The sequence below is a fragment of the Epargyreus clarus genome, unplaced genomic scaffold, assembly GCF_041222505.1.
Source record: "Epargyreus clarus isolate Ecla_fem2 unplaced genomic scaffold, WU_Ecla_fem_2.2 ptg000021l, whole genome shotgun sequence".
Classification (NCBI taxonomy): domain Eukaryota; kingdom Metazoa; phylum Arthropoda; class Insecta; order Lepidoptera; family Hesperiidae; genus Epargyreus; species Epargyreus clarus.
In genome coordinates this window covers 13348948-13376189 of record NW_027332228.1, presented here as the reverse complement: position 1 = coordinate 13376189, position 27242 = coordinate 13348948, and the positions used below count along the sequence as shown (strand labels likewise).

The window sequence follows — 27242 nt, the reverse complement described above, 5'->3', positions numbered from 1 at the left end:
TTTGTGATTGGAATATATGTCAAAACCGTAAAAATGACATTACTGTACTTGCCCGTACGCAAAATTGACCATTTAACTTGTAATCGTATAATTTTTAATAAAAATTAAGGACATATCTAAATAACATGTTTATTGCAATAGCTGTAAATACATTTTTTAAGTATTATTTGGTACAATTTATTTATTTTTAGACTTAAATTATACATTTGTAACAAATTTTCTATTAAGCGACATCTGTCGTGACATTTATTAAACATAACATAGAAATGTAACGCGATAAAATATAGATGGCGTACTTCGAAATGAAAACGTCACAATGTATATGGAAGTGTACCCCCCTGAGTGAGCCAAATACAGACTACAGTGGTTCTACTTATATTTTGCGTTGATGTCGTTGATGATGATATTCAACTCCGAGATATTGCTTCGAGATGTCGGACTACAATAAAAACTAACCCAACTAAATTTTAATATTTTATTAATTATTGTCAAATAGCATCATGTGTGGGAATGATACAAAACATCGCCGTTTGGTTCGATCACATTAAAGAAAGAGTAGTAGGTTGGCTATGGCCGCTCGGCGAGATAATTACCTACACTTGCAGTGATGCATAGGGTTGTCACTTTTATTTTTAGTTAAATACGGACTCTACAATTTTTTTACTGCCTCAGAATTTATTTACGAAATATATTTCATGTTTACTCCTTTATATTTCGTATTTACATCTTTTAAACCTTACCTGGAATTCCACAAATTATTTTAAATTAAAATTAATTAAAATCGATCCAGCCGGTCTCGAGTTTTAGCGAGTCTAACGAACAGCAATTGATTTTTATATATATGGATTATTTTTGTATTATGACAGCATTTTAATAAAATGTTGTACCAATTCATAAATGGGTTGTAAATAAAATACGTGTTAAATATAAAATACATATTTAAATATTGGGCACAGAAAAGAAAAATCTTCGATTCCTGAAAGTACGGGAAGCTTTATTGTTCGCGGTTAAAGTAAAATAGATTCTCATCCTTATATACAAATTTACGCAAAAAACCTTTTAGGGAAACATGGGTAAGGCATTAAAAAAAGCTATTTAAAACTTTTTTTTTTCAAATACTGAGTAAGCATTATTTTAGTAGTATCGCAATATGCCAATCTAAACCAACATCCTGCCCCCCTTATAGACTATTAGTGATGTGAAAATAGTTATCGATAAATTTTATGAAATAATCAATCCAATATTGTTACAGATTTCCTAACGATAAAGTGTTAAAAAACAAATGGACTGAATATATAAATAGACCCAATTGGACACCAAAAAAACACAGTCGTATTTGTTCTAAACATTTTACTGAAGACTCATTTGTGCCAAACGATAGTACAAAATGGAGACGTCTAAAATCAAATGCACTTCCTACGTTGAACATACCCAAATATACAGACTGCTTCGTACTGGTATGTTCTAAAATTACTCATTTGATTTATATGATATATCTTACACCTAACTTTCATTAGGGAGTTCTTTTTATTTTGTTTATAGTCGCCTACTTTATTGATTATAAATTTTTTCAGAAACCCGATTCACCGATAGAAGATAATAACAGCCTACAAGGGCAGAGCACAAATTATCAGCATCAATATAAATTGGTACGCTTTATTAATAATATACAGGTTGATTTTTTCAAATAGGCCTTCAGGGCCAAAGCCGAAACTATAAGGATTAGCGAAAAATTCTGAAAGGAGTTACGAGACCGATATTGATAAAAACTAAAACTGCATCATTAGTTTTTTAAAATATATTTTTCCTTAGCCGGGAATCGAACGAGTTCATTGTATAATATTATATTGAAAATTAGCCTACTGTATCTATTATTAATTAATTTGGCACAGTACACTTTTTTATTTCTTATTGTAATATTACTTCCATATCCTTTTTGGTATTCAATATATGGCTGCAGATAATTAATTAAAAAAATAATAATATCTACTTTCTCCACTTAATGATTTTACATGTAGTTAACTTGTTTTAGGACCCACTGGAGGAAACCAACACGGAACCTACAGCTATAGATTTAAAAACAGAAATTGTAACTACAGACTTTGACAAAGCTAACAAAGATAATGAAACAAATGAGACAGAGGCCTCTAGTAAAAAAAAGATTAAATTATTAGAGAAGCAAGTGAATACTCTGAAAAATGTTTCAAAACGCCGTCTACGAAAAATTAATACATTAACAAAACGAATTACACGACTTTCTAAAAAACATGTCGATTTCAACAAAATCTTATTAGACAACATACAACTGGAAGAGGTTGAAACCAAATATATTAACATGTTAGATATCATAAATCGGAATGATATCATTAAAAGATTTATTCAGAAACAATGTGATGATGACCAACTTACCAGGGAATATAGTCTGGACATTAAAAAAATTGCAGTGTCATTACATCATGTATCCCCAAAAGCCTACTCATTTGTCTGGGAACAATTTAAAAATGTATTGCCACACCCAAATAATATTTCAGTGATGTATAAATGTTTAGACTGTGGACCTAGGCTAGATAATGTAATAGAATATGTAATATCGATCCCCATCACCCATCTATGCCCATCGCTAGCAAAATCTTAACTTGTGACAACATCCATAGAAACGAAATAGAGCGTTACTTATGACTCTTTTGCGCACTATCACTACCATGAGTAAAAAGAGATACAGTGTAATCGGAACATAATTATTGTTCCGAGATATTCAGTAAGTCCGCTCTGAAGTTGTTGCGCGCAGGTTTAGTTAGCATATACTGCATAACATAAGGGCACAATAACGCAGCTATAATATGTAGGAACATGTAGGCGATAGCGGGCAGCGGTCGGTGCTGGGTGGTCCCGCGCTGTCTTCGTCCCGCCAATATCTACAATTTGCTATTTCGACGGTCGCGTTAGTTTCTATATTCAGAGCGGACTAGCAGTTTGGCGCGGACTCTACCTATTGTGTAAAAAACCATACACTCCTCTACATGCTGCCGTGCCGACAGCGCTTTCCGACAACCGTCACTTGCCGAAAGCGGTCGAAAAGTCCATGTGTTTTGGAGAGTTAGTGGCGACAAAAACTAGGTATTTACAGGGAGTTAAACCAGTAGACTCCATTGACCAGGAAGCGAAGCCCTTATCAATGAAAACTGGAACGAATTATTTTTTTATTTAATCACGCTGAGGTACCTACTCCAGATTTCATTTTTAAATTACCATAAAGTGGATTTTTAGGTAAAAGTAGGTAGTAAATAATAAACAGTGTTATTTAGCAATAAAATATTATATTTCAATATAAAACATTTCGGTTGTTATATTTTTACCACTATTAAATAAACAATTCCTGACAGTAAATGTACGTGATTGCGATCAATTTTATCACAAAATGGAATGTAAAATGTTTGAATGAGCGAAAAAATGCCGAATTTAATAAATGCATATCTATAAATAATATTTCGACTTATATACTACGACATACTTAGGCGTTATTATGAGCTGATTGAGTGAGGTATACTTAATAGTCCATTTCAAGATACAAGATGATTGATACCAATGTTCCTATTTAATAATATTTAATAGTTCGAATTATTTCTATTTTTCTACGTTTTAAGTAACTGTAAATGTAACAATTATTTTACAAATCGCTACTTGTTGATATCGTTTTAATTTTTTCATAAGACCACATTAGAATTTTTTAATTATTAATATTTCCTATACCTCAACTGGACGCAAAACTAATACAAAAAAATCCTATATTCTCTTAATTTTATCAGACTACACAGCACTGCGAACTACAAACACAGTAAACAATATATGGCAAAATGACACTAGGAAATATTCAAATAAAGCTTTCTTAACATTTCCCTATATTGTCTAATTAAATCTATGAAGTGTAAAAGTCTATTTATTTACAAAATAGGTGGACTCTTCGTTAAAACGTTCAAAATGCACACAACACTCTTCAAGTAGGTACAATTATATACATACATTGCAAATATTCCTTTCTTTATCCTATCCATTGTCTATTCGAGTTGACTCCCTATTCGATACGATAATGTATGCAAGAAACTAGCTCTTGTCGAACATTGATTCCTAATAATTTGGTATCTTATATAAAAATAATTATGATTTGAATCTCGTGTACATATAGCCTATAATTTAAATAATATATCTACTCTAAATCTACTTATTTACATGACTTACTTTGGATGTCATTCCGTTTTGTTCTTAAACATGCTACTCTGTGTTCTCTATCACGTATTGTGAGAGAATTTAAACTAGTTTGCACGAGACCCGGTTCCATATAACGCAATACCTCATATTTCGTATAAAACACCCCTAACATGTCTAAGTTTAACATAATAATGTGTCCAAAATTCCAAATAGATACTATAGATAAAAATTGTAATTTTTAACATTTATACAATTAAATTTGACTAATGACAATGAAGAATGTTTCTAGCTCAGTTTTACTTCTAGAACTTGCCCCAAAAGTTGCCCTTTAGAACGCTAAAGGCATTTTTTACATTTAAAATAAAATAATATTCTAAATTATAGGAGAAATTCTAAGTTGGCTACATTGCTTCTACACACACAAGGTTGATTTGTGTTGCCACTTCGAAGATAGTCTTTTAATTAATTTTTATCTTTTTTAATATTCACTGTTTTGTTTTTCAATCTATTTTGTTAAGGATTGAATGTGTCCTGATGGAAAATAGGACATTACGAGAAATCTGAATACTGAACAACTTGTGTTTTACAATAAATTATCATTTGTGTGGGAGTATAGCATCTAAGAATATTAAACCTGAGCATAATCTAGATAGAAATTCACTCTCAGAGAGTATTATCGACGTAGGACTACTCATAAAAAACTAAATCTACCATATTATTATTTTAACTTATGATATAGCAACACCACTATATCTATTTAAAGCACAGACAAAACATTTAATCTAAATAAATAGCCGTTATTACCAAAGATATTAAGTGTGTCTAGATTCCACATCAAGGAATAACGAAACGCAAAATCGACAGATAGGCTATTTTTAATCGACATATACCTAACGGATGTCGAGTAGTGTCGTGTGCGTACTCGCCATTTTGGAGCTGTTATTTACTGCTTACAGTTGTACACTTTTTCAATAGATCCCCAAGTGGAATGGTTCCTCTTACATCTTCTCTCTCTACTCTACTCTCTAGAAGAGTGGAAGATGGAGAGTAGATGTATGCATGCTGTAGGATGTATGTATGATCAAACACAATGTAAGTGGCGAGATAAGATTTAAAAAGACCTTTCCACTAAATTTTTACTCTCGTCCTACGTTTCCATTGCTCCGTCTAGACATAAACAATATCTCAGGTTATTACATACAACACTATGGCAGTGGGTACCGTTTACATACAGTCTTTGTAAAGTGAACAGCTAAACATTACGTATTATTAAATATTTTGTTATGTAGACAATAATAATAAAATAAATTAATTAACTAATTGAGATTCATTGGAAATCTTGTACTATGTGGTATTACACCCTCGTTTCAGCGTCGTCTTCAGTAGTAGATTTCCTGTAAAAGATTAAATAACAATGAATGTTTATTATTAAATAGTCAGTAATTATTTTATTTTGTTCTATATGTACATAATATCTAAAGAAAATAATAAAAGTAACACAGCAAGTAAATTTTCTATATTTTATGTTATTTTTGTAGACTAATTTTCAGTATTTTAGTTGTAATACAGGCCTAGTTCATGTTACATTTATAACAAGAATACATAGAGATCTTCAAATATGTTCAGAGTCACGTGATGATGATAAAATGTTAAAATTAATGTGCTATTTTGGACAAAGTGCTATATAGAAAAGTGTATTTGATAAAATTCATACACATTCAATGTAAAATGTCAATGCTCTGATAGGAAAACTGTGTTGCCGACTTGCAATCGTGTACGTTTTGTCGTGTTGGAATTGTCACGTGACTCTGATTACATATTAACACGAGTCGTGCAGATTACAAAGATATAGATATATGTCTAAGTACCGCATAACAAAACCAATTAAATACATAACTGGAAAATATTTAACGCTCCATTTTAGTACGAAAACCTGTATCAAATCGCAATTAGAAGTGGCAAATGCGCATGCAGTCCTTCTGATGGTATGTGGTCACTGCCGCCCGTATATATTTGTTATTTACTCCACATAGAGTAGGGACTCTATCTGTAACAGACCAGACACGTTGATTCTCTGATTTCTCAAGACTAAAATGATGTCCTCAGATGTTTCCAAATCAGCCGGCATCCACACCCTTCCATCAAAAGGCATTGCCTGGGCCAGGAAAAAAAATTAATCGAAAAATAATTTTGTGTTAAAGGTTCGTAGCGTATGTTTCATCTTCCATCGCATCCACAATATTTATTATTTACTAGCAAAACACGCGGCTTCGCCCGTGTTAAACAAAATTCGTAACTTTAACAATTTTAACGACAAAATAGCATGAATATTTAATTAATTAAATATTTTTTTACAACCTAATGATAATTTTCATAGTGCTTGCTTCCAAATTAACGGATTTTAAAATAAAATTCCAACCCTATTTATCCAACTTAAGGATTGATTTTCCAAAAATGGTGAAATAGGTATTCAACTAGTTTCTATCGAAAACTCAAATACCAATTTTCATAGAGTTAACAGGATAAAAAGTATCCTGTGTCCGTTTAATGGTTCTAAGCTACCTCTCCACCAATTGAGCTAAATCGGTTCAGCCACTCTTAAGTTACAAATAGTGTAACGAACACGACCTTCTTTTATATATATAGATGTAAAAACTTATTTTTCTACATTCCAAGCGGTCTAGACACATAGTATATCTCTGTTATAATAAATTAAAGTTTACCTCCTCCCTAAGATGAGCGATGATTGCGCGCGCGGCCACACCACCGGTTAGCAAAGCAAAAGATGATTTACAATGAGTGTTTCTCATACAACCGCCACCATCTATTGACAATTCGATCACAATAAAGGATACTATGAAACAAACTCTGATTTCTGAGTTCTATTTTTGACTAAATGTGACTTTTCACAGGATTTTCTCTTGTTATTTTAAGATAATAAAGTGTTATAATTTGGTAAATAGAAGATAAGACCAGCAAAACCCATGTTTCTTCTACTGTTATTTCAGAAATAATAGTTTCGAAAGTTTGAAATTGTTAAATTGTTCATAGGAATATTTAAATATTTTAGGCGCTATTTTTTATATTAGTGCAATGTAGAGTTTGTATCATAGTACGTACGTAATGAAAGTAATAAAAGTAAAATAAGTAATAAAAGTAGGTATAAGAAATAAAGTGTAATATTAAAATTGAACGTAATATTAAAAATAAATAAGTATATTTAAAAACTTAGATTGACCGTAAAACATGCATTAAAACATATTCATGAATAACGACCATAACATGCAGTAAATATATAATATAAATGATGAGAATAAAAATATATAAAAATGTATGTAATGTTCAAAAATAGAATTCGATATCTTACTCGCTGGTCTCCCCCATACTCGCGAGTGGCGCCCCCATTTGCTGTTGACCTTCGCCTGATGAAACATTCAAAATTTAATTTGATTTACATACAGGTATTAAATATCGCATTACATAGGTAAGGAAATATTTAGATGTAAAATGTTATACGATTCAATCCAAAACAGACATGGTTCAAAAAATTAAAAAAAATGTACTCCAACTGGAAACCAAGATGTTGTTGGTCGGACGACCAAGATCATATAATTGTATATGGAACGACCAAGACCTGTCAGACAAGTGTGGTAGTACGGTGTTGTGGCATCTTTAATAGTAAAAGCAAAATCAGGAACGTAAAATTGAATTACCACAATCTGTCGTATGTTATACTACATTTCCTATATTACTAACAATGAGAACAAAGATCTTAAGTAGAACTTCTTTATTTACAACTTACCTGCATGATTTACATCTCTAAGAGCGTGCGGCGCTTGCCCGATGCGTGCACTGACGTGGTCTTCTTCGGCTATCAGGCAAAACAAAATATAAAAGCTCAAAAACAAACTAAGCTTTCAAATTAATATTAAAACAAAAGCAATACTGCGTGCATAATAAACAGAACATAACAGATCCACTTTTTTGGAAATTTAAACTTCATAAGATCCGTTGGGTTTGGTTTCGATCCCCGGTCAGGCAGATTACCTTTATTTGTGAATTAACATTTCTATTTTAGATTTGGATGGGTGGGGTTAGGTTAGGTTAGCGATTATGAAGGTAATGATTTTCGAGCGTAGGCATGGTTGTATCATTCCTTGGCACGTCCTGCAGACCAAACTGACTTTAACTTATGAAGTATTTTTATTATATTTGTAACAATCACCTAGTTATTAATAGATTTCTCTATAAAATTTACAATAAATCTACATGTTCCTATAGTGCATCTTTCATAACAAAAAAACAAATACTCCACACTCAACTAGCGTCATATCTAATGGAGACTTACCAGTATACGGGAACAGATATTTATCATGGGGATGATGTTTATCCGAACCCTCAGACATTCCATCATTGTAGTCCACTCCATAGTGACTCTCCATCTTTCTCTGATAATCGTTCTTCAGCATCGTCGCTATGCCAGAATCCCTGAAATCCCTCGGGTACCCTTCATGGTCCCTTGTACTGACACCGGAGTCTCTAAAATCCCTTGAACCGTACACATTGGGGTCGGTATTCAAGTACTTCGTAGGGCTGTATCCGTAGTCAGAGGTGCGAGAAGATAGGTAGGTCTTTGAGCCGTAGGGGTTAGCGGGTAAGCGGTACATTGTTGGTGAGATGGGGTAGTTGGGGTCGTAGGGCATTTGCTTCTCGGTGTCGGTGGGCAGCACGCCGTACATCAACTCTTCATCCATTACTCCATATCTGTTGGTAGTAAATCACATATTTTTGATCATTTCTAATACATACTTAAATAATGTTAATGTTCGAAAAAAACCTTCGTCATAATCTAGGATTGGTGGTGTTAGGACTTTCCATAATAGGTATCATACCTGTTAGAATTTTATCGCAAATGTATAATTATTAATTAAATTTAGAAGTCAACGAGTACTTTCTCCGTTTTGTACAACTCTTTTTGTGAAAATTTTTGACACAATCTGAAGTCCATTGTAAGGTTAATAGGGGTTATATTAATATATCAATAATTTTACTATATACAAATATCAAATGATACATAATTAGCTTTGTATTTTTTTATTTTGTAATACTTTTAAAGCAGTCAACCTGGTGGAAAGTGGCTACTGTCGCCCATGGACATCTGCAATCAACCCCAGATGGGATTAGATACTCCTACCTGCGGTCGACCACAGATGTGTTGTTACCCTTGAGGACTAAGCTGGAACACCTCATAAAAGTAAATCAGCACACAGCAGCGCTTGACACTACTGTTAATAGGCAGATAGGTGGGGCGGTGGTGCCGCCGGACTCGAACCACAAAGGGTGTTACCACCTTCGAAGTGTATAGAGTTACCTAGCGTCATATAGTGTACTAGCCGACCCGGCAAACGTTGTGTTGCCATATAAATAAAAAAAATGTTAAGGGCGAACAACCCTTATCACTTACGGGTATGAAAAATAGAATATTTGAAACTGCGATGGTAGCGAAGTCTGTCGAATCCAATGTGAAACATTCCAAAATCACCAACTAAACCTCTTCCCACTAAATTGTGAATCTAAACCATTCTCAAGTCCCCTTGAACACACAACAAATTTCATCAAAATCAGTCCGGTCGTTTAGGAGGAGTTCAGTGACATACACACGCACATAAGAAATATATATATAAAGATCTAGCTACCTGGCGTCCCGGGGCAGGCGCGAGGCGTCGACGCTGGCGACGTAGGCGCCGTGCACGCTGTCCAGCAGCGGCGCGCGGAAGGCGTGGCAGGTGAGGTCGGGCGCGGGCAGCACGGGCGAGCCCGCGCCGCCGCCCTCCGCCGCGGACCAGCGGCCCGCCTCGTCCCGACCACCGTCTGGGATAAGTAGTTGAGTAAATATTTGTGATATGGAGTTTCTTTTGCAGCGTCTTCTCCATAACGAAACACCTTGTGAAGTGGTGGTAGTTGTATTAACATTCAAAACGTGCTCTGTAAAGAACCTATTTTGTATAAAAAAAATGATTTGATTTATACAAGTAGTCAGGGCCAATACCTACTTACGTACATTATTCGAAAAAATAATTATTATAGTAACTTATTGCATTAATGATAGAAATGAATTTCATTGAATATATCAATGAATTATTGTTAGGTAAGTATTTAATGGGTAACAAAATATTTCGTAAAAAATATATAGATATGAATATATTATTTCAATATATATAGCCAAGACAAAAATAGACAATGTGGCATTGCTGTGTACTAATTTAAGAAATATAAAGCTTGTTAAAGTTATATGACTCGCAAGTTAAATTCAATTTCATTAATTAGTTTTAAAGACACTTATATAAATGATATATTTGTTTTAAGAAACCTTACTATAATTACTTATATGATAAAATTTTACGATAGGTAGTTGTTTTAAATCTAGTTTCATTGATATCCTTGACAGAAAATCCCTTAAAATTCATAAAGATTAGAATATATAGAATTAAACATATTTATATAGTAGTGTGTATAGCATACGTAAAAATACGTGCAACAAGCATATTTTTTCAGTGAACACTGTGACATATATATGCCAAACTCAATATGTACATATATTGTTATACATAAATATGCATAATATTTAGAAGCGATCTCAATGCGTTACGATATCGTTACCTTCTCTAATATGTGAAGGCCACCGCGGCGTAATTCCCAGTGGAGCTCCCTCCGTAATGTTCGGCAGGTAGCTACCTCCACTACTCGTACCGCGGTCTCCTATTTCACATAATTTTAATTTATATTCATAATATAATTATTTAGGGCTTATGCACCATCCGAAGCATGACAATTGTCAGACCAATTACCGATCCCTGCATTTTTTGATTTTTTTAAGGATTGGTTAGTTTCTTTTAAATTGTTTGCAATACTGAACAGACAATAATATAAAGACTTTTCTCTTATTACATTTACCTAATTTGATACATGCTAATTTATTTAAAAGAATGCGCAGTTAGTTGTCTTTTAAAAATAGACTTTTTGTTACCTGCCTTCTTAAATTAGAACACAGCAGCATTACCAATAGCTATAATACAGAAAAAAACATCAAGCAATGGTTTATTTGTATTAGAATTATAAAGTTAACTATTTTAATTAGACTCATTACGACATTTGGATCATACAGTAATTAGCTAAAAGACTAGGAAAATGCCAACCTAGCGGCATGCAGTACACCTAATACCATCAAGTGGACAGCATGCTGTCGCTGCTGCTCCTGGACATCTATAAGGAACTACTCCTAAGAACTAGAGATCTTATCTGAAGCAGAGCATAGATGCGAGTCACTCTTGTAAACTAAGGTCTCATTATATATCGATCGGCATTCGCATCGTTTTACTAAAATTATTGATGTTAAAAGTTGGTTCGCGATGATACCTCCCGTCAAATCAAAGTCGTTCTAAGACCATTGTTGGTACAACAATGACTGTTAACGCCCTCTGTGCGCTTTGTTCGCCCATTCTACTGCACGCTCCGCCGCCTCCACGCTGCCCACTCCGCTCTCCGCTCCGTTGCCGGGTTCGTCACCCGTACGCCGCCTGCTCCGCTGTCCATTATACTTCTCTCTGCCTGCTGCCTCGCTGCCTCACGCCTGCTATATGTGTGTGAGTGTGTACTCACTGTTAGCGGAGGGTGGGTGGCTGGAGCGGCGCGTGCTGGTCTCGTCGTCGTCGGAGGAGTGGCTGGAGGCGAGGTCGAGGCTGCGCGCGCTGCCGTCGCTGTCGCTGTCCGTGCCCTCTGCCTCCTCGCCCGCCGCCCGCTCCGCCGCCCTCTCCGCCGCCTTGCGACGACGCCGGGTTTCGTCTGGGCCACAAAATACAATAACTTATAACGGATGTGACGTCAGTCGTCGGCTAGCTAGACAATCGGAGCCAAGCCGTCATATTGAAGTTGTGCCAAGCCTACGAAGCCCCACAAAGCCGTGCCAAGCCAAATGTGGGGGTAGTCGTCAATAAAAGACGAAGCCAGCTATTTCGCATATCATTACGATTGAGATTAAAGAACAAGTGAAAACTGACAATTTTTATTTGCTTTGGTTACAAATATTATTTACTGACATTATTACACACACGTTATGTTAAGAGTAACCTGCCTTTTTAGCCGTTATTAAACAAGACGCCAATATCATTACGGGCTAATACAACTACAGTCAAAGTGAAATCTTTTACCGAAACTAAGAGCAAAAAAGTATTATAATAGAATAGAAATATACACTAGCAAGTGCATTTACCATCTTTTCTGGTGTGAAGCGACGAGTCGAACCCTCGTAAGTAAGCCGGCATGTCACTAGCGCTCGTGTTGTAGTTAGACGTCGACGTACTCGTGTGACGCAACTGACCGTCACTGCGGCTACAATTGAAACAAGATAATTAAAAGCGTTAAAACAGTACAAAATGTGGTGGTATTTTGGGGGTAGAAGTTTTGTGATATGAAAAACGGGTATAGGTTCCACTACCCTACGTTAATTTTTTCAAACTTTCTTTACGAACATAACTATGGTGAAGCATTTTAGGAATATGATCTAGCAAAAGTTACGGAAGTTATTTAACGTATATTATTGTATAATTATATTTTATTGTGTACCTGTAAGGACTAGAACTAGTTTTCGTCGTGGATCTAGAAGTTGTCGAGGATGCCGATATGCCAATATTGCGCAGCTGACGACCGGGTTCCGTGCCACTATGATATGCCAAGGCCGACCTATGATAAAACAAAGTTTGTAATCTTAAATAGAATTTATTTATTACGGTACAATGCTAGTATATTCCAAAAAAATAGCACAACAATAAAGTCAATTAAAATACAATAAGTTATTGGAGTTTACTCCTTAAGAAACGATTTGAGTTATAAGGCTCGGTACGGAAATTTTATGAGGAGTAAAATCAAGTGTAACACGAAAAGTTGAGGCGTTACGTAGAAAGAGACAAACATATATATCTGTAGGATTGAACGTGTAAAAGAATGAGATGGAATACACTACACAGCGTATCTCATTCTCGGGGTCTCCTCTTTGCGCGATACTTCGCAGTCTCACTGTATAGTTCACTACCTCCAGTCTGAGAGTTGAATGTGTGCGTATGTTTGTACGTGTGTGTTGCGCGCTAGATATGGTACAGCTATTGATGCGGTGTTTTCACGATTCATAACTCATGTAACTTCCGAAGTTCACGTATCGTATTTCAGTTACCACAAACCTATAATTACAGTATTTAAGAATGATATTATAATTCAAAGTGAAAGAAATCAATCATCCTAAAATTGGATTTTTATAAATTGAACACATTTATTATTATTATTATTATTTATATTATTTTGTAATATACTTTATGTAATACGCATTATTGAAGTAATATAAATAATCCGAATAATTACAGATATATGTTTGTTTCTCTTATCATTTTAGCAGATGCGTTCATTTACCCTTTTTTTCTATTCGATATATATCATAATTATCGTTCGTAAGGAGTAAACTCCAATCGTGCGTCGTAGCTGACACACACACACTTTTTATTAATTATATATAGAGATATAGGTACTTTTTACAGATAATAAAATAATGCTTACCTGTTAACTTGAGACAGGTTTTGAGCGCTGGTACTGATTATGATGGATGTGTCGGCAAGAGGCACCTTCTTACCAAGACATCGGAGTATCGTCCTGCAACGTATAATAAAAATTAACAAGAGCACTATTCAGTCAAAAATTCTCACTCACCCTCAGAACTTATTTATTAATTTCTACTTGCGATATATTCGTTTAATTCTATCTACTTATTCGAGCGAGTTGTATTTAAGAGGATATGTCGGTTTTTTTTCTCCGATCTGTTCTTATTACGAAACGGTTTCATATTGGCCGACAAAGACTTAGCCTAACGCTGTTTGTCCACTGCACCGTCACCGAGCCGATACCGATAATTAATCACGGCGCCGAAGTAGCGTACACATACATTTACTATGGGATGACGGTGCTCGGGTGACGGACGTTCGGTGGACAAGCTGCCATAGTAAATGTATGTACGCTACTTCGGCGCCGTCATTAATTATCGGTATCGGCTCGGTGGTTGGTGGACAAACAGCGTAAGTACTGCTCATTTTCTGTGAGGTAACAATATAGAGGACGGCAAAAAATATTTTCATCCAGGATCAGCACGCTCGCCCGCCCACGCCCAGCAGCGGCCACACCACCGCCGTACGTACCTCTTGAGGTTCTCGCGCACGCGGACGTTGAAGGCGATGTAGCCCAGCGAGGCGGCGGTGGCGTGCAGCAGCACGGCGGCGGCCAGCAGCGAGCTCAGCACGTTGCGGCGCTCGCCCGCCTCGCTGCCCAGGATCAGCGCGCTCGCCCACGCCACGCACAGCAGCGGCAGGCACACTATACTCACTGCGAGCAACATTCTGAGGTGGAAGAAAAATTATAATGAAAATTAAAGATGAATTTATTAACACATTTTTATAATAGTTGGTCACGAGGTTGATTGGGATGATAATTTAAGGGTCGACAAATGTAAAAGCAGTGCGTAAAAACGACGACGTTGTCCGTTTCAATGTGGAAATTTACTGCGTACAACGAGCAGTGTGTACCAGTATTTCTTGAACATGATATTATCTTAATTCTTCACTTAGAGTTTGGTTTACAAACTAATCTAAAACCTCTTGTGTATCAGGTTGATACGTTGATAATTTCTCAACATGTATTGTTGTAACATAATTTAATCAGCGAGAGCGATAGTTATCCTTTCCTAAGTTACATTAAAATTAAAAAAAAATAATTCATCGCCACTTTGTTAACTTCATCACTGCCCCGTACCTGAGGGGAGAGGTTAATATCCGAATTGACATCATCGCCGGTTCGTACTTAAGGAGAGGTTAATATCCGAAGCTACATCACCTGAGGTTCCCGAAGCCGACGACGTGGTCGCGCACGGTGAAGGCGGCGCGCGTGGCGCCGGCCAGGCAGCCCAGCGCCGCGCCCGCGTACGCCGCCGCCGGCACCACCACCCACCACACCACCGGCTCGTGGCAGCTCACCCAGCAGCTGCGGGGTCGCAGCGGTCGGTGAGTCAGTGGGTTATATTGTAGGAAAAGTATAAGTACCAAGGCACCGCCCTGGTGGAATGCTTGTTGTTGTGGTGTTTTTATGAGAGCGCGCGCGTGTGTTGTGTGTGTGTGCAATGAAGACAACATGTAGTGTGTTAAAATGTAGTTCAAAGTAGTGCATTTTTTATTCAATTATTTATTGAGGCGTTGTTCTTGTTAGTGTTTTTCGTTTAATTATTGTTGTGCTTAAACAGTATTTTATTACTTATATAAAATTGTTCTTATTACTACTATAGTTGCACTTATAGCCTACTAAACTGGATAAGAACTTATCTTAACATGTCTTAGTAATTGGTCTAGTATAATTCAGATCACTATAATGTACTTCAAAGAGCAAGGTAATTAGATATTCATAAATGTTTCAGAACTGTAGCTGCCGAGGTATAGTATAATGTTAAAGGTTCCATAAATTCTTAGCAAAGGGAGTTTTCCCGCTGAGTTAGGTGATCATGATTATGCAATGAGAGCCGTTCTCCTGGAGTGTTATTTCGAAACTAGTAGATATATAAATGAAAAATTTGATCGCATGATTCAAAAAGAACCATCTCTTGACAAGAAGTCGCCAAAGGGTGTAGATTATTTTGTAGTGGAGATCCTCACAAGAACAAGTGGTACGCGTAATGTATATGTAGTACTGACGTATTGGTATACTCACAAGAGCGCATTCCCGTACTGGTGCTGATGGTGCGCCGCGGCTAGCGCGAGCGCGACGGCGGGCGCGGCGTAGGCGGCGGCGAGGTGCGCGGCGAGCGGGCCGTGGTTGACGTCGCGCAGCTCGCGCAGCAGCCGCCGCAGCTGCCACGCGTCCGCCGCCGCCCAGCCCAGCGCGCACACCCACCAGTAGTGCAGCGACATCGCCACCACCTTGCACGCGAACTGCACGGACACACGTACATAGATACATTGATATATGCACACCGTTGTTGGTAAGTGCAGCGATATTGCCACCATCTTACACGCAAACTGCACGAACACACACATACATACATGAAGACATACATATAGTCAAACGAACTAAGAACACATATACATATAAGTAATAAGTAATAAGATAGTAAATGCAGGGATTCTATCGCTATCTAGTACGCGATCTATGTGAATACACATATATACATACATATAGATAAACGTGCATACAAACGTCTTGTCGGCTAGTATATATGACAAAAATTAAACGTCTGCAGTTACGTAATTATAAAAGTATACTTATAATTATGTATTAGTGACTGCATCGTCAAACATTGCAATGAACAATAAGATAGACAAGAACATGCCCAGATACTAAAGCGCCGCAAATATAGTAATATATTGGATAATTATTTGTTTGCGGCGCTTGCAGCAGAGACAATGGGTCCATGGTCATCTGACATGAAGAAATTCATGTCAGATATGTCGACCGGACTTGTCCTCGCTTCTGGTGACCAAAGAGCTGGCGGCTACTTCGCCCAAAGATTGAGCCTAGCAGTGCAGCAAGGGAACGCCGCCAGCGTTTTGGGAACCATGCCTCACACGGCAATTTTAGATGGTTTGTTTTATTTATAGTGATTATTGTTTTTATTCCCCTTTTTTGTATATATTATTATGTACATAAATATAGTAATAATATAGTTATTGTAAATATGTTTTTTTATAAATAATGTAAAAAAAAAAAATAAACCACCCACCTCATTCTGCACCAGTGAGTTCCTAGCCTTCAGCGCGATGACGTAGAGCAGCTCGGCCATGAAGACGCAGAACACGAGGTGCTTGTGTATGGAGTTGGACACGGTGGAGGCGCCGCCGCGCATGAGGCACAGCGCCGCCCACGTGGTCAGCAGCAGCGGCAGCGAGATGCTGAACGCTGTGTACGACGCCACCGACTCCAGGAGCGACGGCTCGGGGATGAACTGGGGAAATGAATGTTATTGACAATCTGAACTGGTTTATTGTATGTATACAAAATACATTTTGTTGTGCCGTTTGATTCCAAAGTGTTATCATAAACGATAATTAACGTGGTGAACAATATTCATAAGTTTCTCAATCTTTTTATTATTCAACAAAATAGTTATCATCCAACTCGTTGCTACATTCAGGCAATATAATCAAGTTACGTATGTATGTGTAGAGAAAAAATATTTATTCTTTATACGTACGTTAGGTATACAAAATATTATAAACACGAGAAGACTTTTTTATAATTTAACATTATTTTATTATTTATTTAACATAACGTAAATGCTGAAAGGCTACCTAATAGAAAGTCGTCACCGTTGCCTATGGACATTTACAACACCAGACGAATATACAAACCGACAAGGCTTCGTTGCCTTTTAAAATTTTGATTAACAGTTTCCTTGAACATCAGCATAAACAAATAAGCTTTATGTTATTTTTTTTTTTACATTTAAAGATATGCAACTTACCTCGATATCCACTTCGTCTACTAGGACAGCAAATGTGGACAGGTGGTTACACGTACAGTTGATGAGCAGCGGATCGCCCGAGTATGGAGACCAGTCGTAGTCTATTTCTGTATGGCACCCGACACGAGACCACTCCCCCGTTCTACGAAATATACCAATGTGTTGATATTAATTATACAATGGAGTATAAAGTAAATCTGAATATTTTAGGAGTAAAAATGTTATTATCAACTTCAGGACAGATTCTTTATCTAATAAAGTTTGTGTTCACGTCATGAGCGGAAAGAATCACTTAACATAACTAAAATGCGTTACAAAAATTAACACACATGTTATCTTAATATATCTTATAGGGTAGCAGATTTATTATTTGTCGTAATTTTACGCATACAGTCTTTGAAATTTGAAAAAATAAAATTAATTATAGTTTCGAGTACAATTGACATTTAATAATAGTTATGTAAGACTTACCCTCTCAAAGTGGACCAATGAACACATTGCGGATTGGTCCTAGATCCAAACGATTCTTTATTTATATCCAGCCACATTTGTAGCCGAATTGGCTTCTTCAGTCTTATCCCACTCAAGCTTTTGTACACCAGTTTCTTCTGGCCACTTTCCTTCGTCGAATTGACATTATCTTTGGATTTAGTATCCGGTGGTTCCATCACTAGTGCCATCACTTTCGGCCCGTCACTATCAAGTTTCTCAGCCACGTACGAAGATTCGTTCTCTTGGTAATTCTCTTGCGCGTAAGCCTTGTCTTTATCGTGTTTCTTGTACGCTGGTTGTATGACTACGGGGCCGTGGTGGTCGTGGTCGGGGTCGTCGTCCTTGTTGGACCAAGTTTTCGAATTGCCGGTTGGTATGTGATTGCTTTGTTGCGTTTGGTGGTGCTCTCCCTTGTTTACGTACGTTATACCTATGAAAACGTATGATTAGGACCAATTTAGTAAGGTTTATTTTTTTTTAATATTTATACTAATTTCCACAAAAAAAATCTTAGTCAAACTAAGATTTTTTTTATATATATTTTTTATATACTATTTTAGTGATCGTCATAATATTTACAATGGGTGTAGATTTGGGTGAGAAATCGTGCTAACGTAACCATTACTTATTGATGTTCCACAACACATTAATAAACTACTTAATTAGCAACTTTTTATAGTTCTTAAATCAATTATACTCTTATGTTAAGAAGGTTAAATTATTCTTTATTAACAGTCAAAAGATAGTCAGCAGAAGCATTAACTTAATTCAGTTGAGAATTGATAAACTTTGGAAACTTTGTTTTACAAGCCTTAAGCCCTTACCTTCAACATCCTCCAAGTTGCTCTCCAGCGAGTTATCCTCACTGGCCTCCCTCACCCACACGTACTCAGGTACGAAGAGCGCCACCTGCAGTATGGGGGAGCCCACGGTGATATTGACCCCCCAGCGTTGGGACACCGACTCGTCGTAGTTGAGTGGCATCAGCTGTGAGGTGTTCCGTGAGTATTGGAGGTAGGCGAATACTGCACGGGACTCGTAGTTGCTTTCTAGGCTTTCTGTGGGTGACGACATGATATTTTAAATCAGTAATAACGTTTAATTTCTTTGATTAAAAATCAAAGAGTATCTGCAGTTATCATTCGATTCAATCATAGGGAACTCAAGGAAATAACCTGTTTCTGATTCGTAAGCTTGCGGCACGTCCGTCTCTCGTCGCAAGCGAAGCAGGACACATTTATTATACACACGGTGGGTATTACAATACAAGTTATTAAACAAACGATGGATACATCATGTTTAATAACTCTTTTTCAAGTACTTTATGCTTCTTAATTTATAGCGCGTTACGAGGTCGAATGATTTAAATGAAATATTTCTATTAACCTGCAGATTATGAATGTATCAGCTGTAATAGACTACATAGAACATTTGTCGTATCTCGAAACAAGTGCTTAGGTTTCATGGTTCTATTAGATAAAAACAATAGTGAAAATTAAATGTTATTAAAAATAATAATCATCACATCTTACCTTGAATATTATTATTGTTGATCCCCAACAGATCCAACGGCAGGAGTACTCTAGAGAACTTATCGAATTTATTTTTATTCTTCACGTAATTATTATACTTGGGGAACGACACAGTCGGGCTGGACGGCTTCTTGTTCTTATTCTTCCCCAACGTGTAGTACCCGGATGTTTGTATGGGGGAGTGTATGAAGGCGGATGTGTCCGGTAGTACGACACGTTCGGTAGTGTATGTCTCGCCGCCGTAGTGGTTCAGTTGGGTGGGTTCGAAGCCGTATATTGATTCCGCTGTTACGATGTCTACGCCGATCACTGGGGGCGAAAGCATAAGTTTGTTAATTTTTGGAATCTTTTGGTCAAGTATATCGTATTGTTAATTACGTAAACATGATTGAATGACAGAATCTTAGTTGATGTTAATTGAAAAAATATGAAGTCTTCTTTATTCTGTACTAATTAGTTGTAACTCATATTATCGAAATTGAAATATATTGGAGAGATATATAAGACAAAGAATCTTACAAGTTATGAAAGTTAGATTTATATACTAGTAACATCATTTTATTTTTATATTATAAGATGTAACCGATGATTGTAACACAATTTTTAGACAAAATAATTTGCGTTAAATCTAATTTTAATTCGTCAAAAATGTGTATTTATCAAAATGCGGTACTCAAATGTTCTATTAGAATAAATTGCGAATTTAAGCAATTGGACCAAGTTTAAATACTTAAAACTGTGTGTTTCAGCTTACCCATATCGCTGGTGACGATCTCGAAGGGGCTGGTGTAGGTGTCGTGCTGGCTGCGCGCCAGCGTGGCGATGTAGCCGTCCAGCAGCTGCAGCAGCCGCGCCGCGCCGCGCCCGCCCGCGCGCTCCAGCCGCCGCCACTCGCGCGCGTACTGCGCGTTCAGGATCGTGTTCGACGACTTTATTATGTTCTGGGGGAGGGGAAGTAAATTACTATTGCAACTCTCAAACAATCCATCTAGTAACTCGGTGCCCAACTATGAAAGCGCTACGCGCGAATAATAAAAAACAAGAGCTTGGAAAAAAGTTGAATATTACGGTGACTGCCGATTACACTTACTAAATTAAATCATCACAGTCATTAAATCTTAGCTACGTTAACGCCATACAGTTGCCTACTTCGATTACATCGAAGTATAATCCGCGCCAAACTGCTAGTCCGCTCTGAAGTTGTTGCGAACAGATGTAATCATACAATTTGCTATGGCGATGCGACTCATTTCTATATTCAGAACGGACTCAGAACGGACAGAAGGAGCAGCAAAGTATGTCTCCCTTACCACACCATTCGTACCTGGACACAATAGCGCTTAACGTTGCTGTTATGAGGCAGAAATAGGTATGGCAGTTCAAGGCACCTTCAAGTTACCTGATATTCAAAGTACACTCATTCAGCTCCTTTCCTGGTCGCTCCATACTTATTTTACTACGTCCCTACGGACACCGAGATACGCTTACCCTGACATAGTCCTTGTCCAGGCTGTGCGTGAGGTTGAGTCCGGCCTGGCACAGCTCGTGACGTAACAATCTTCCTCCCACTCTTATGTTGGAGCCGTAAAGCCGCGCGTCAGTAGCATACGCTCATGCCAGCTCCTCACTCAAGCGGACCACCCAGAACGTGTTTAGTGACTGCTCCCAAACTGTTAGTACCACTTATTTATAGTGATATACCACTTACCCTGACATAGTCCTTGTCCTGGCTGTGCGTAAGGTTAAGTCCCGCCTGGCGTAGCTCGTGACGTAACAGCTCAGCAAGCAGTCTCCCTCCCACCCGTATGTCGGAGCCGTACAACCGCGCGTCGGTAGCACACGCACGTGCCAACTCCTCGCTTAACCGAACTCCCACGAACGTGTTTAGCGACAGCTCCCCTGTTTCTATTTTGTTAAGCTGGAAGACAAGAAGTGTAGATAATAAACAGTGAACATTGTAAGTTTATTATAATACTTTTGTGTTATTTGTATATATCCACTCTTAAGATTTTTTCTTAAGTTAGTCACGAGTTATATATTATTTAGAAATTTTCAAAACTTTTAGAGTAAAACCATGCTTCCTTATAAAAAAAGCCAAAGAAATTTATTTTTGTAAAACGTTTTACACGAAATAAGAATTAAAACTTTATTACTTATAATGAGAATTGGAAATATACCTGTTTTTGCAACTGATAAAAGCTCGATGTGGTACAATTAAACATGTCAGGTTCTTGCCACGGGACTACTTGCGTCTCGTCGCACATTCGACTAGCTTTTCCGATTGATCCTGTTATTTAAGGGTTAAAATATATTTATAATTTAATGTACTATTAACATTTTATTCATTTGTCCTTATTGATGATAATCGATTCTACCTGCAGGACAGTCTGTGATCGCTTCTAATCCAAATTTAGTTCGAGGCCACCATACACCATGGGAGAATGAACGTGGACATCCATCGTAGACAACTATGTGGGAGAAAAAAAAAACATTATATATTTGCATTACATTAAATACATGTACGAATCCCAAACAACCACGAATGCATGTACGCTTGTACAAATATACTCATGTACGAAATTACGCAAATTGCATTCACGTTTACAACATGCATGTGATACATTTAATACTCACACTTCATCTACTAAGTACTACTCTTCTTTTTTTTCTCATTCTAACATACCCTTGGAATCGACGTTCACGGTAGCGACGAACATATGCACAAACAACACGCGCGCGCCACATTCCGCACTGGCTGCGCATGCGCACGCCACATTCTCACACACAATACCCATCTCTCTTCCTTACACCTCACCTATCTCACTTTCCCTCCCCTTACCCTCGGCGTAGACGTTGGCGTAGGAGTCGTTCAACGCGCCCGCCTCGTAGCAAGCGCACGGCACATTCTCACATCCACTATTTCACCTCTCCATCTCTCTCCTAATTACACCTCACGTATCTCCCTCTCTCTTACCCTTGCAGCCCGCGTCCAGCGTGACGTCAGGGTACACGTTAGCGCAGGCGTCGCAGGCGCGGCCGATGACCCCGTCACGGCAGGCGCACGTTACATTCTCTCACACACTATCCATCTCTCTCTTCCTTACACTTCACGTATATCTCTCTCCCTCACCCTTGCAGCCCGCGTCCGGTGTGACCTCGGCGTAGACGTTAGCGTATGCGTCGCAGGCGCGGCCGATGACTCCGTCGCGGCACGCGCACGTCATATTCTCGCACACACTATTCACTTCCCTCCTCCTCACACCTCACATATTTCCCTCTCCCTCACATACCCTTGCAACCCGCGTCCGGCGTGACCTCGGCGTACACGTTGGCGCAGGCGTCGCAGGCGCGGCCGATGACCCCGTCGCGGCAGGCGCACTGGCCGCCGCCCGCCGCGCAGGAGCCGTTCAGCGACCCCGCCGCGTAGCACGCGCACGGCACGCATTGAGTCGAGCCGGACGGCTGGTAGTGGTTCTCCTGGGGACGATGAGATATAATTAATGAGTATGTACATAAAAGTCCTTCACTTTCTGAGAGGAGACCCGTGTCCTGCAGTGGGAGAGCAATGGGTTGATGATGTACATAAATTATGCCGTGTTTATTGATGCTTTAATCAAATCACTTCAGAGCACTTTTTGAATGTCTTTGAAGATTTAACTATAATAACTATTGCATTATATTATATTTCAAATATATTTGTGTATAATATAAGAGTATCTGATGAGCACGTAGGCCTCTTGATGGTAACTGCCGCTCATAGACACAATGCACCGCTAGATTTAGGCGCGCCATGACAAGTAAGAAAGCATTTTTTGTTACCAATATGAGTACACTGAAGAGTTATGGACACAATTACACAAGGGTATTAAATTTACGTACAATTGTTATAATGCAACTGATTTGATATGATCGGGTCTCTCTCTTACCTTGCAGTGGCACTCACCAGTACGCAAGTTACCTTGCAGAGGCACTCGTCAGCGCACGAGTTACCTTACAATGGCACTTGTCAACGCACGTGTTACCTTGCACTAGCACTAGTCAGCGCACAAGTTACCTTGCAGTGGCACTTGTCAACGCACGAGTTACCTAGCACTAGCACTAGTCAACGCACAAGTTACCTTGCAGTGGCACTCGCCGGTGCGCGGATGGCAGTGCGGGTGTCGGCCGGACGCGGGCGAGCCGCAGTCGCACGGGCCGCACGCCGCCGCGCCCCACCAGCCGCGCGGACACGCCGTCGCCGCTGCTACCACGCATCCAGATGCTGATAGTACAATACAGATTAACGTTATTATTATAATTTTTAGATGAGTAAAATACAGTGTATAAAATAGATTTTACTTATCAAAGTTTAAAAAATATATTGAGATCAAATAACGCTATGAATAATAACTTAGTGAAAAGTCTCGTGACGCTGACAAAAAATATATGATCCATAGTATACGTGCACGTCTATGCATAGTATGCCTAGCATGCGTTCGTACAATTTTTCCATACAAACACATGATTGTGCATTCGCGTCAGTGTTACCGTACGCGCCTTATACTTCACACTGTTATGATACAGAGGTAGATGCAACGTAAGTAGTTTTACAATCGAACCACGAAAAGCAATCATTGTTAAAATAGTGAATTATTTCAGTTCCTACGTTAAAGGATCCACTCCAGTTATATTGCAACCACGCATCCAATGATACTTTATCAAATTGTCGACTCACCCGTCATATTATACCCCTCGTCGCACTGGCACCGGTAACCCTTGTCAGAGTCCTCGGTAACGCAGGAGGCGTGTTCGCCGCACGGGTTAAGGTCGCAGGCCGCGACGCACTGCGGCCCCACGCGGCCGCGCTCGCACTCGCACTCCGTGTTGTCCCACGACGACACGCACTTACTCTGGAAAGGAAATAGAGGTAAGTGAAAAGGTCGCTTATTTAGTGATAGCGTGAGTCGCGTCGCCCGAAGAGGAAGATGAATTCACCTTCTATATAAAGAAATAGTCGGGGAAAAAACTAAGTATCAGAAAAAAAGTTATTGTTAACAAAAAAATGGTCTTTGTGATTGAAATTTCTGGGACCCCAAAAACGTCTGGGGCACAAATTGAGTTTTAAAGTTCTTGTAAGGGGCTAGTATTTTTAAATATATCTTAGTTAATACCAATAATATCTCACAATTTAATAAATAACCGAGATATAACTGGATATATAACAACTTACGAAGGGCGGACAGATAGAAAGCATACAATCAGCTCTCGACTGACACCCATCCCGTACATTCTCTCGCACAGTTGGCCGGTTGAGAAGTGACTGCGATGTTCCAACACGAACGTCCTAAAAGTATAAAAAAATATTGTTAGAATACCTTACATTATTTAAAAAAAAAAATCATGCTGTCCGAAATTTTATAATATTAAAGTAGTTCACAATGAATGGCTACTTTTAACTTTATGATTATTTCCTGAGTGGAAATGATTAAAAATTATAACACAAAATAACAATTCCAACACAATCATACTAATAAAAATATATTTCATTCACCAATAATCATAAAAATACAAAATCGACTTCACTCACTTGAATACACCCCTCAAAGTATCCGACATCAGTCGAAAACATTCCAGTCGCGCTATCCGGGCCTCCTATGAGGATCTTCCCGATATACTGCCCTTGTATCTTGTTCGCTAGCACCGGGAGTAGTGCTGTTCTGAGCCCGTAGTCGATACTGACGGAGATGTCCGTGCCCAGCCACTTGATCTCCACGCGGTGCCATTCGCCGTCCGCCAGCGTGGTCGAAGGTAAGTACATTGACTCGCCGTTGTAGGAGTAGTGGAGGAGGCCGTTTTTTAGCTGTGAAGAAAGGGATGAATGATGATGAAAAAGTCCATGAATACGTAAAAGTCGTACGCTTTTTTATCTGAATATTATAAATCGAGGAATTAGCACGTTACAGCAAATTTTATTTTTACCTACCAAATACTTAAAAATTGTTATGTAGCCAAATTTTGTGGACTTCGAAAAATACAAAAGTCAGTAATTTTTTTCAATAATAGTTGCATTCTATTGAAACAATCAATATCAAACTATGAAAATTTCTAATTATATTTTTTTCTTTGCTTCTCTAACAACAATGGAAAATATAGGAACAAAATCACTGATGCGTGGGTTTAGTCACAAACAGTCATCCGTTCTTCTACTCCCGACAAAACTCTACGGTGCTTCACTTTATAGCATATTATCAGCTTTATATTATTAGCTCAATCCCCACTCAGAACGCACAAAACACAGACCAAACAATCAATAGATAGTTACATACCGTGATGAGCACAGTGCTGTTCTGCCCGACCTGCACCTGCATGAGGAAGGCGTGCCGCTGGCGCGTGCGCAGCGACAGCGCGTTGAGCCACGGCAGCTGGATCGGCCGCAGCAGCGGGTTGAATGACAGGGAACCGTCGCCGCTGAACCGCCACGGGGGAGACGTCGCTGGATATACGGAAAGTTTTATTGTAGCAGATGTATGGCCAATTTTATTTAGTACTATTTAGTAAAATGCAAAAAAGGAAATGAAATGAAATATAGACTGTGTTGCAATATTAATTACGTAATATTGTAAGGGTTATTTTTATTTACAAGTTTATAATTATTAATACTTATTAATTTGGTAGTTTTTTTTATTTATTATATATAAGTATATTTGTTTTCTACTTTGCAATGATTTTTTTATTATCCAAATCATGCATTTTTGGTTTATTACCTATTGATATTACTGGTATCGTAGCATTTTTCCATTTCTTTGGTATTTTTATATCTCTTTTGTTTTAAGAGTGTAGACGTGATATCTTTATTCAATGTTTATATACTAAAATAAAGGGAAGGTTTAAAAGGTTAATTTAATAATTAAATATGACAGCTTATGTATAATTAGTGGGAAACTCCTTCCCACTAAGTGTCATATATTAAATTATCACTTTCTCTTCATTTCTTAAATCGAGAGAAAAGCAGATAAAATGGCATCATGATCTCACGATCAAGATACACTCACATTCGTCGCAGTCCTTCCCGGTGGAGCCCTCGGGACAGAGGCAGTGGAAGGTGTCCCAGCGCTCCAGGCAGCGCGCGGAGCGGTGGCACGGCGCGCTGGCGCAGTGCGCGCGCCGGGCCGGGCAGCCCGCCACCGACCCGTTGTCCGACACGAAGCTGGCGAACACACACGAACATGTTCGTTATTGTGTTCATTCTTACACATACATTGTTACGTTTGCATGTATAGTCCGCGCCAAACTGATAAATTGTAGATATTAGCGGGACGAAGACAGAGCGGGACACCCCCAACACCCGTTCGCTGCCCGCTCTTGCTGCGGAACATATGCTTGTAGTTGTGCGCAACAATTTCAGAACAGACTAGCGGTTTGGCGCGGACTATATTTCTTTACATACGTTGCAAGGTCAATCTTTAAAACTATGTCGTAGATGTTATATCATG

General features: G+C 38.3%; 1 protein-coding gene across 1 annotated transcript in view; it reads right to left on the bottom strand.

Annotated features, from left to right (window-relative positions):
- Positions 1 to 5356: 5356 nt before the first annotated feature.
- stan (protocadherin-like wing polarity protein stan) overlaps positions 5357 to 27242 on the bottom strand; it is a 282028-nt gene continuing 260142 nt past the window's right edge. The window contains exons 30-58 of the mRNA XM_073084689.1: positions 26802 to 26956; positions 26076 to 26242; positions 25337 to 25609; positions 24980 to 25093; positions 24485 to 24659; positions 23889 to 24031; positions 23061 to 23247; positions 22146 to 22238; positions 21948 to 22057; positions 21479 to 21688; positions 20525 to 20711; positions 19771 to 20079; positions 19063 to 19296; positions 18218 to 18668; positions 17747 to 17888; positions 17006 to 17227; positions 15997 to 16217; positions 15133 to 15279; positions 14442 to 14639; positions 13810 to 13902; positions 12829 to 12945; positions 12476 to 12594; positions 11866 to 12048; positions 10867 to 10965; positions 9903 to 10077; positions 8555 to 8970; positions 8009 to 8077; positions 7574 to 7628; positions 5357 to 5600 (exon numbers count right to left, since the gene is read on the bottom strand). Coding sequence (XP_072940790.1) covers positions 5561 to 5600; positions 7574 to 7628; positions 8009 to 8077; positions 8555 to 8970; positions 9903 to 10077; positions 10867 to 10965; positions 11866 to 12048; positions 12476 to 12594; positions 12829 to 12945; positions 13810 to 13902; positions 14442 to 14639; positions 15133 to 15279; positions 15997 to 16217; positions 17006 to 17227; positions 17747 to 17888; positions 18218 to 18668; positions 19063 to 19296; positions 19771 to 20079; positions 20525 to 20711; positions 21479 to 21688; positions 21948 to 22057; positions 22146 to 22238; positions 23061 to 23247; positions 23889 to 24031; positions 24485 to 24659; positions 24980 to 25093; positions 25337 to 25609; positions 26076 to 26242; positions 26802 to 26956 — 5104 coding nt within the window. The 3' untranslated portion in view covers positions 5357 to 5560. The remainder of the gene's footprint in view (positions 5601 to 7573; positions 7629 to 8008; positions 8078 to 8554; positions 8971 to 9902; positions 10078 to 10866; positions 10966 to 11865; positions 12049 to 12475; positions 12595 to 12828; positions 12946 to 13809; positions 13903 to 14441; positions 14640 to 15132; positions 15280 to 15996; positions 16218 to 17005; positions 17228 to 17746; positions 17889 to 18217; positions 18669 to 19062; positions 19297 to 19770; positions 20080 to 20524; positions 20712 to 21478; positions 21689 to 21947; positions 22058 to 22145; positions 22239 to 23060; positions 23248 to 23888; positions 24032 to 24484; positions 24660 to 24979; positions 25094 to 25336; positions 25610 to 26075; positions 26243 to 26801; positions 26957 to 27242) is intronic.